The 11,649-nt window shown below is 40.7% G+C and overlaps 1 protein-coding gene across 1 annotated transcript; it reads left to right on the top strand.

The window, feature by feature from the left end:
* The first annotated feature begins 235 nt into the window (after positions 1–235).
* LOC143025685 (uncharacterized) lies at positions 236–4,722 on the top strand. Its single transcript, XM_076185685.1, has 2 exons — positions 236–309; positions 3,534–4,722. Exons 1-2 carry the CDS (start codon positions 236–238, stop codon positions 4,720–4,722), a joined length of 1,263 nt encoding a protein of 420 aa, XP_076041800.1.
* The last annotated feature ends 6,927 nt before the right edge of the window (positions 4,723–11,649 follow it).

The raw sequence follows: 11,649 nt of genomic DNA, 5'->3' as shown, positions 1-11,649 counted from the left end.
ATGATGACATGCGCCGTAGTGGTCGAAGTCACGGAGATCCTCGTGGTCCTTCTTCCCCAGAAGACAGAGAGCAAGTGATGGACAACAAGAACTTCGAGGGGACATAACGAACGAGCAACGAGGGACGCATCACTCGCTCTTTAATTGCTCAAGAAAACTCGAGAAGAACCACATCAAGAGAGGAATTTCGAGATTCCCACCGGCGACGGAGTTGGAGGCCTGACAAAGGCTGATGATGACACGCGCCGTAGTGGTCGAAGTCACGGAGGTCCTCGTGGTCCTTCGTCACCAGAAGACAGAGAGCAGTTGGTGTGACCCTCAAACACTTGGAGACTGTTCACTTACCTGCACTTTTGTAGAAAGCCTTCAATAAAGGTATGTTTGTTGGTTGTTTTATTTTTCCTTTATTCTGTCGCCGTTGTTGGGCCAGCAATTTCGTAAAAAGACTTCAATAAAATTGTATTTGTTGGTTTTATTTCTTCCTTTATTCTGTTGCTTTAACGATCCGTTGTGTATGCGTTTATCGAAAAGTCATTGAAAACATAACATGTTCGGAGATTTTATTTCTTTCATTTTTTTTCTATAAAAATATCATATATCTCTTTTGGAACCTTTGAACTTGTGCGACTTTTTAGACAATATGTCGAATCTTTATCGTAACGCGCTAACCGATACATTTTTTCTCTCTTTCAAATTATGTCCTTTGTCGGCATGAATCCTGAAATCCAAAGGGTATTCCAGAACAAGGCCAGAAAATGAAAGACAAGGAACACAAGTGACATGAAGATTCGGATCTTAGTCCCGCTTAAATATCGACAACGCCATATCCTCAGGTTAGTCAAGTCTATAACACAATGGGCAATGCTAATCTTTCGAAGGACTTCTTGATATGACCCATCGCTGTTATGCACCACACTACCAAGGTACGTGAATACTTCCAAGACCTCATTACCTTCACCTCATGCACGGACAGACTGAGCTGTGCCATCCAGTAAGCCCCATAACGCTTTCTTATCGTAAACGCTTGGAGAATAACCAAGTTAATTTGCACCGAGCATCTTTCCCTGGGCCTTTCAGAAGACCTATCGATATGCCATCTTCCCCAGGTGCTTTTCCTATTTTTTAAAGGAAACGCTATTTCTTTTTTTGTAACTTCGGGTACAATATTAACGTCTACAGATGAATATACTTACTCATCTACGGTCTTTGATGAGTAAAGCTCTTGGCAAGATTCTTCTAATTTTTTTTTTTTTTTTACCATTCTGTCTCTGCATTCAATGACCTCTCCATTTCTATCTTGCACGCTTCCCTTCTCGCGGCGTCCACTCAGTAATACAATTGCTCTATCGCTTATCACTTGTTTGCGCTAACTTCTCTTCCTAATTCCACTTCCTCTCTTATACCGCCTCCACAATATCTTTCACTCCAGTCTGCTCTCTCACCAACTGTTTTTCAGCGTTATTCCCATCATTGATCTTCTATTCTCTTCTGTGCAATCCTTAAATTTGTCGCCATCGCCTTCGTCAATTTCCAAATTCTCATCCGATATATAATCGCACTCATTATACATTGATAGTAAACTTTGCGTTTGAAACATAAAGATAGAGAGCCTTTCATGATCTTTTTCTATTTACCGAATATTTTCCTAACAATTGTGATACAGCTTTTTATTTCATTATCATGATCTTTAGTCACTTTCACCATCTGGTCTGTAATTGTACTCTTCAACTTCTTCAAGACTCTCACCATCCATTATAATCTCTCTACTTTGAGCTTTCGGGTTGAAAATTATTTTGGTCTTATTCCTATTCCTTACTTTGAGACTTTCCTTGTTCATATAACTCAGCATAACTTACAAGTCTTCTACTCCTTCTCAAATGTAAATAAAGTCATCCGGAAGTCTTAGGTGATTAAGATATTCGCTATCAACTTTCAAGCCTTTTTCAACCCAACTCAACGTCCAGAAAATCTCTTCCAGCTAAACCGTAAACAGGTGAAATTATATCACGAGTAGACTTACTCCTTTCTTGATCTTGATCTTTTCAGTACCTTTATGTTGTCGAATTATAGCGGCATCTTTCGTATAAACATTTTCTAGAACCCTTAAGACGTCTTCGTTTGCACTCTGCTTTCGTGGCGACTTTAGTATTGCTATTAGTTCTATCGAGTCAAAGTCCTTCATCATCTATAAATGGTCTTGGGTCGAATATCCGCTTCTAAACCTTTTCTCTTGGGTCGTTTCTGTTTAAAAAAATTACATATTCTATTTGAAAGGATCTTTGAGAATACTTTGTATACCTTTGATAACAAGCTAATCATTCGGTCGTTACTAAGGACTTTATGTTCTCCTTTTTTGTAGTAAAATAACTAGATTATTGCATCATGATTCAACGGACCCTTTCTTGACGTAAACATTTAGTGTCCAACTGAGCTAATTTACAATTAACTTCCAAACTTTTCTCTTCCTAACTGAATCGTTCAGAAAATCTCTTCAAGGCAAGCCATAAAGAGTTTGGGCAAAATTGTATCACTTTGCCGTACTCCTTTCTCGATCTTTGTCTTTTCTCCATCTTTATATAGTCGAATTACAGCTGTATCTTTCGCATTAAAAAAATCTAGAACCAATATGATATGTTCGTTTATAATCTGCTTCCGTAGCGGGTTTAATACTGCTTTTGGTTCTAACGAGTCAAAGGCCATCTCGTAATCTACTAAAGCAAAAAAGCTGTCGTTTTCTCGATTAGTTAAATCGTCCGTCTAACACCTTGGACGCAAACAACTGGTATACAACTGAGCTTATTTAATTACAATGAATTTCTTTCTCTGTTTTTGTCAGATGTCAGACGATCTATTGATATATAATTTTCCATATATGCTTTTCCTTCAGGTGAGGAGATGCGTTGAAGAAGATGTTCAGATTTGCAGAATAGAACCAAGAGAATGGAAGGAGGAGGTGGCACAGGACAGAGAGACATGGCGAGACACTTCGAAAGCGGTTGTGGATCACCAAGTGGCCCGAAGACCAGCGGAGTAAGAGTCAGTAAGAGTAAGTATATATGCTTTTCCTAGTTCCATATTTTTTTTTAGAGTAAATGCTATATTTTTCATTGTAACTTCTGGTACATTACAAACGTCTACAAATGACTTTATTGATTTGAATAAGGTCTTTGATTTTCTCAATTTATGTTCTCTAGTTTTTCCATTAAACTCTCCAATCTGTGTTCTGACATGGTTCTCACGTTGCAAGTTATGCTATTTAATGTCCATGGGACACACACACATACACACACACACACACGCGCGCGCGCACACACACACACACACACACACACACACACACATACACACACACACATAAACACACAAATACACACACACACATGTATATACATATACATATATATCATATATATATATATATATATATATATATATATACATGTATATATATATATATATATATATATTTGCAGCGAGCTGCTGAGACTACAGGTAGACATAGCAGCTTTACAAGAGACTCGCCTTGCCGACAGCGGAACCCTCAAGGAGAAGGAATTCACTTTCTTCTGGCATGGGAAGAGTGCAGAGGATCGAAGTGAGCATGGAGTTGGATTTGCTGTTAGGAACACTTTGCTGAGTATGGTCGAACCAGGAGACAAGGGATCTGAACGCCTGATGACACTCCGCCTCTACATCTCCGAAGGTCCTGTCACTCTCGTCAGCGCCTACGCTCCCACTCTGACATCCACAGCAGAAGCAAAGGACGAGTTTTACAGCAACATCAGCAACATCGTAAAGAACATAGCCCCCAAGGAACAGGTCATCATCCTGGGAGACTTCAACGCTCGAGTGGGTGCCGACCATGACTCCTGGCCTTCCTGTCTTGGGCATTTTGGAATTGGCAAGATCAACGACAACGGGCAGCGCCTGCTGGAGTTTTGCTCCTACAACAGTCTCTGCGTGACCAACTCCTTCTTCCAGACCAAGCCTCAACACAGGGTGTCATGGTGTCACCCTCGCTCAAAGCACTGGCATCAGCTGGACTTGATCCTGATCCGTCGTAGCAATATCAAGCTCGTGCAGATTACCCGCACTTACCACAGCGCAGACTGCGACACCGACCACTCTCTCGTCTGCTGCAAGATCAGGTTACAACCTAAGAAGCTGCACAAGTCCAAGCAGAAAGGCAAACCTCGCATGAACACCACGGGTATGCATCTCCCTGAGAAAGTCGAAGAGTTTGCCAAGTCCCTTCAAAAAGCTCTGTCCGTCGAACACCAGCACTGCTCTGCAGCTGAGAAGTGGAACCACCTCCGCGATACCATTCAGAAAACAGCCCTTGCAACCTTTGGGAAGAAAACCTCCAAGAACAACGACTGGTTTGACGCTAAGTTCAGTGAGATGTCCCCTGTTATTGATGCAAAGCGTGCTGCCCTTGCTGAATACAAGCGCTCTCCCAACGAAAAAACCCTGCAAGCACTCAGAGCAGTAAGAAGCAAAGTGCAACAAACTGCAAGACGTTGTGCAAATGAATACTGGCAACAGCTCAGCGATTCCATCCAGTTTGCAGCTGTTTCGGGTAACATCAGAGGAATGTATGAAGGCATCGAGGACAGCTCTAGGCCAAACACAGAGCAAAACAGCCCCCCTCAAGACTCCCAGTGGGGAAGTGATCACCGACAAGGGCAAGCAGATGGACAGTTGGGTGGAGCACTACTCTGAGCTCTACTCCAGAGAGAACACCGTTGCCCCCTCAGCCCTGGACGCCATTTAGCCCCTGGCTATCATGGAAGAACTAGATGCTGAACCAACCATTGCCGAACTCTGCTAAAGCAATCGACAGCCTAGCAAGCGGCCAAAGCACCTGGCAATGATGGTATTCCCCCTGATCTCATCAAGTGCTGTAAAAAACACTCTACTGCAGCCCCTCCATGTCGTCCTATGCCAGTGTTGGAAAAGAGGGAGCCGTGCCGCAAGACATGAGAGATGCCAAGATTGTCACCCTCTACAAGAATAAGGGTGAAAGGAGTGATTGTAACAACTACAGAGGCATCTCGCTCTTGAGTATTGTTGGGAAACTCTACGCCCGCGTCGTGCTTGTGCGTCTCCAGAAACTCGCTGGGCGCATCTACCCTGAGTCTCAGTGTGGCTTCCGAGCAGAACGGTCCACAGTGGACATGATATTCTCCCTTCGTCAACTTCAGGAGAAATGCAGGGAACAACGCAAGCCCCTCTACATAGCCTTTATAGATCTGACTAAGGCCTTTGACCTGGTCAGCAGGGAAGGGCTGTTCGACATCCTTCCAAAGATCGGTTGCCCTCCAAAACTCCACAGTCTCATTAGATCCTTTCACGATGACATGAAGGCAACGATCCAGTATGAAGGCAACATGTCCAACCCCTTTGACATCAAGAGTGGAGTAAAGCAAGGATGTGTACTGGCTCCAACCCTCTTCGGCATCTTCTTTGCTATGCTCTTAAAGCATGCTTTTGGAACATCAACAGAAGGAGTGTACCTTCGCACAAGATCTGACGGTCGACTTTTCAACCTGGCTCGACTGAAAGCAAAAAGCAAAGTGACTGAGATAACCATCAGGGACATGCTTTTTTGCTGATGATGCCGCTGTCACCTCGCACAATGAGCAAGAACTCCAGCGCCTCATGGACAGGTTTTCCCAGGCCAGCAAAGACTTCGGACTGACCATCAGCCTAAAAAAGACCAATGTGCTGAGTCAGGATGTGGACACTCCACCAGCTATCTATATCGACGACTACCAACTCGAAGTCGTACACCAGTTCACATACCTGGGATCCACCATCAGCGACAACCTGTCCCTTGACGCCGAGATCAACAAGCGCATCGGCAAGGCTGCTACGACCCTAGGACGCCTCACCACCCGCGTCTGGGAGAACCAGAAGCTGTCAACGTCAACTAAGATGGCAGTGTACAACGCGTGTATTGTCAGCACTCTCCTCTACGGCAGCGAAACATGGACGACCTACTCGAAGCAGGAGCGCAAACTGAGTAACTTCCATCTGCGCTGCCTTCGCCGCATCCTTGGCATCCGCTGGAGTGACAAGATTACCAATGCCCAGGTACTCGAGCGAGCAGGTCTTCCTACCATATTCACATTGCTAAGGCAGCGCAGACTTCGATGGCTCGGCCATGTGCGAAGGATGGAAGATGGACGCATCCCCAAAGACATCCTCTACGGTGAACTTGTCTCCGGCAAGAGAAACGTTGGTCGACCCCAACTGCGCTACAAAGATGTCTGCAAGCGTGACATGAAAGCCCTGGACATCAACACTGAGAACTGGGAAGAGGTAGCAGCCGACCGCAGCAAATGGCGCAGTGTTCTTCACTGACCACAGCCAGTGAAAAGAGAGCCAAGCGGAAGGCACACACCCCAGCAGCCACTCCAACAAGCCACACCTGCAGCAAATGCGGCCGAGACTGCCACTCCCGCATCGGACTCACCAGCCACAGCCGTCACTGTCGCTAGCAAAATCATGACTTTCTCCGGCGCAATATCCATAGTTGACACCGACTGACGTAGGTCTACTACTATATATATTTATATATATATATATATATATATATACATATAATATATATACATATATATATATATATATATATACATATAATATATATACATATATATATATATATGAAGAGGAGGAAGAGGGAATCAGCAACTAACATCCCTTCCTCCCTCCTTCCGTCCCTCGCGCTACGAGCGTCATGACGCAAAATATCGATAAAAAATCCTTTGTTTTCATTTTTCATGGATTTCTGTGCAATCTGAAAGAACCATCGTGTTCAGGGGTTCTTTGTGTAGGAGAACATATGTTTTATTTTACACTTGTTATCATAATTGCTGAAAACTTCGATTATATGTAAGGATGTGTTTAAATCGAATCATTTCTTTACCTTGACTTCAAATCCATATAATTACTTCTTTTCTTGCCCTATAGAACTTTGAAAATGTAATTATAGCTGTAGAATGACTGTTCATTCTAATGATTAAACCCAAAGGTTCCTATCTCTTGAACAAAGTTGAGATATATAATATTTTCTGTATGAGGTGAGGAATTTGTGTGTCGCTGGTGTCGCTGTTGTTGAGCACGAGTCTGCAGGACTACCAACTGTACCAAGCTGCACAGCAGAAATTGAATATAATTTATTGTTGCAATGGAGTATAAATATTCCTTTAATCTGATGTGTTTAAACTAGGGTTTATTCCTCCATTTCTTTCTTAACGTTTAGTCTTTAATAACAAATCAAAATAAATTGTTTTGATACAGGCAATGAATGGTTACAAATGATTATATAAATATACATTATAAAGCAATAAATAAGAAAGTAGTATAGATGAATTTGGCACTTACATTTAAGAGTATATATATAGGACAGCTCACAAGATACAAACTATCTATATCCTAAGAAGAAATTGCGAAACAATAAGAATACGGTAATTTTTAATATTACATATATAATTTTCTTTTATATAAATATACAAACATACACACAATATATATATATATATATATAAATAAATATATATATACATATATATATATATACACACACACATATAATATATATATATATATATATATATATATATATGATATATATATATATATGTATATATGTATATATTTATATATATTTACATATATAGTTATATATATATGTATATATATATACATATATCTATATGTATATATTCATATATATTATATATATATATATATATATATATATATATATTGATAAGTATTTTAGACAAATGATTTGGATGATGGAGAACATAAACACAGGGGAAGGCATGGAACCCTAAACACTAACGTTAGTGTTTAGGGTTCCATGCCTTTCCCTGTGTTTATGTTCATCATCTAAACCATATATTTGTATATATATATATATATATATATATATATATATATACATATATTTATATATACAGTATATATATATATATATATATATATATACATATGTACATATATATATATATTTATACATGTATATGTATGTATGTATATATATGTATGTATATATATATGTATGTATATATATATATATGTATATATATATATATATATATTATATATATATATATATACATATATATATATACTAACGGGAATACCAGACTTTATTCGGATACAGCTTAATTCCAAAACCATGTTTGGTCAGCTCTCGAATGAATAGATCGATGGAGGGATGAAGGGATGAATTGTATAAATGTCCACCAACTTGTAAAATCTTTTTTACAAAATGAGTGCAGCTATGGGTTCACTACTAAGAGTATTATGGAGTCAAGAGTCTAGAACTAAGAGGAACGTGAAGGTTAAAAGGGTAAAATAATTTTGCTCTTGGCCGAAAAAAGGACAATAAGTCAGGAAGGACCCTTCATCTGGGATGAACCTCCTCTTGTTCGTCTACAGACGACCGCTCTCACCTTACTCCTCCCACTTCGCCGGAGTCAGACCTCAAGACGACGCAGGACGCAGTCCACTCCGGCCGAAGAACGGAACTACAACGACTGAAGACATCGAGGGACAAGAACAGCGTCGAGGGACCTTGAAAGAGAACAACGAGGGACACATGAAGGGTTCTCTACTCACTCAAGAAAACTCGAGAAGGACCACGTCAAGCGAGGAATTCCTTGACTCCCACCGGCGACGGAGTTGGAGGCCTGACAAGGACTGATGATGACACGCGCCGTGATGGTTGAAGTCAAGGAGGTCCTCGTGGTCCTTCTTCACCAGAAGACACGAGAGCAAGCGAGGGACAAGAAGGACTTCGAGGGACATAAGGAACGAGCAACGAGGGTCACATCACTCGCTCTCGAATTGCTCAGGAAAACTCGAGAAGGACCACATCAAGAGAGGAATTCCGTGACTCCCACCGGCGACGGAGTTGGAGGCCTGACAAAGGCTGATGACCACACGCGCCGTGGTGGTTGAAGTCACGGTGGTCCTCGTGGTCCTTCTTCACCAGAAGACAGAGAGCAGTTGATGTGACCCTCGAAAACTTGGAGACAGTTCACGGACCTACGCTTTTGTAAAAAGCCTTCAATAAAGGTATGTTTGTTGGTTGTTTTATTTTTCCTTTATTCTGTCGCTGTTGGGTGGGCCGGCAATTTTGTAAAAAGACTTCAATAAGATTGTATTTGTTGGTTTTATTTCTTCCTTTATTCTGTCTCATTAAAAATTCGCTGTGTATGCGTTTATCGAAAAATTAGATAAAAGCAATATATGTTCGGAGATTTTATTTTTCTCATTTTGGAACCAAGAGCTTTACTCATCAAAGACCGTAGATGAGTCAGTAAATTCATCTGTAGACATTAATATTGTACACGAAGTTACAAGAAAAGAAATGGCGTTCACTCTAGAAATTAGGAAAAGCCCCTTGGGAAGATGGCATATCGATAGATCTTCTGAAAGGCCCAGGGAAAGAAGCTCAGTGTAAATTAACTCGGTTATAATCCAAGTGTTTACGTTAAGAAAAACGTTATGGGGCTTACTGGATGACAAAGTTCAGTCTGTCCGTGCATGAGATGAAGGTAATGAGGTCTTCGAAATATTCACATACCTTGGTAATGTGGTGCATAAGAGCGGTGGGTCATGTCAAAAAGTCTTTCGAAAGATTAGCATTGCCCAGTGTGTTCTGGACTCGCTGAAACCGAGTACATGACGTCAGTATTCAAGCAGGACAACAATCCAAATCTTCACGTCATTTGTACTCCTTGTCTTTCTTTGTTTTCTGGAATTGTTCTGGAATACACTTTGGTTTTCAGGATTCATGTCGACAAAGGACAAAGCTTGAAAGAGAAAGAAATACATCGGTTACTGCGTTGCGATGAAGATTCGACATATTATCTATAAAGTCGCACAAGTTCAAAGGTTCCAAAAGAGATATATTTTTGTATAGATTGAAAAATGAGAGAAATAAAATCTCCGAACATATTGTATTTTCTATTCTTTTCGATAAATGCATGTACAATAGATTTTAAACTCGATAGATTAAAGGAAGAAATAAAACCAATAAATACAATTCTACTGAGGTCCTTTTACAAAATTACCAACACGCAAAATAGCGACAGAATAAAGGAAAATAAAACAACCAACAAACGTATCTTTATTCAGGGCTTTCTACAAAAGTGCAGGTAAGTGAACTGTCTCCAAGTATTCGAGGGTCACATCGAGTTGCTCTCTGTCTTCTGTCGAAGAAGGACCACGAGGACCTCCGTGACTTCGACCACCACGGCGCGTGTGGTCATCAGCCTTTGCCAGGCCTCCAACTCCGTAGCCGGTGGGAGTCAAGGAATTCCTCTCTTGATGTGGTCCTTCTCCTCGAGTCGAGAGCGAGTAATGTGCCCCTCGAAGTTTGCTCATAAGGTCCCTCGAAGTCCTTCTCTTCCCTCACTTGCTCTCTGTATTCTGGTGAAGAAGGACCACGAGGACCTCCTTGACTTTGACCATCACGGCGCGTGTCATCATCAGTCCTTGTCAGGCCTCCAACTCCATCGCCGGTGGGAGTCAAGGAATTCCTCTTTTGATGTGGTCCTTCTCCTGGAACATTTTCTTGTGCGAGTTGAGAGCCACTGATGTTTTCCTCGTCGTTTGCTGCTAAGGTCCCTCGACGTAGTTCTAGTCCCTCGATGTCTTCGGCCGTCGCATTTGTCCAGGTCTTCGGCCGGAGTCGACTGCGTCCTGCGTCGTCTTGAGGTCTGACTCCGGCGAAGTGGGAGTAGGAAGGCGAGAGCGGTCGTGTGTAGACGAACAAGAGGAGGACCATCCCAGATGAAGGGTCTTCCGGACTCGTTATCCTTTGGCCAAAAGCAAAAGTTCTCGACCTTTCTAACCTTTACGTTCCCCATAGTACTAGACTCTTGACTCCACATTCCTCTTAGTAGTGAATCCATAGCTGCACTCATTTTTATGAAAAAAAATACAAGTTGGTGGACGTAATACATCGAGTCCACCCCTCTGTCGATCTATTCATTCGAGAATTAATCAACCACAGTTTTGGACTTAAACTGTACCCGAATAAAGCCTGGTATTCCTGATGGATGTGTGTATATATATATATATATATATATATATATATATATATATATGTATATATATACATATATATATTGAAGTATGGAAGACAAATGAGTGGAATGTCCTGGTAAGGACGAAACGTCAGTGAATAAAACTACAACAGTTCTCTGTGTTTAACTCACCACCCTTCCACTCATATATATATATATATATATATATATATATATATATATATATATATATATATATATATATATATATATATATATATATATTGTGTGTGTTTGGGTTGGTGTGTGGGTGATTTTGTATATTCATATGAAAGAAAATTATATATGTACTATTAAAAACTACAGTACTTTTATTGTTTTGTAATTTCTTCTTAGGATATAGATAGTTTGTATCTTGTGAACTGGCCCATATATATATTCTTAAATGTAAGTGGCAAATTCATGTACACTACTTTCTTATTTATTGTTTTATGATATATATTTATATTATCATTTGTAACCAATCATTTCCTGTATCATCATGATTAATCTTGACGATGTGTTATTAAAGACAAAACGTTGGGAAAGAAAGGGA

The sequence above is a fragment of the Oratosquilla oratoria genome, chromosome 5 (genome assembly GCF_046742065.1).
Source record: "Oratosquilla oratoria isolate Oo_2021 chromosome 5, ASM4674206v1, whole genome shotgun sequence".
Classification (NCBI taxonomy): Eukaryota; Metazoa; Arthropoda; class Malacostraca; order Stomatopoda; family Squillidae; genus Oratosquilla; species Oratosquilla oratoria.
Note: the sequence above shows the minus strand (reverse complement) of the source record. Positions and strands in the feature narration are given on the sequence as shown.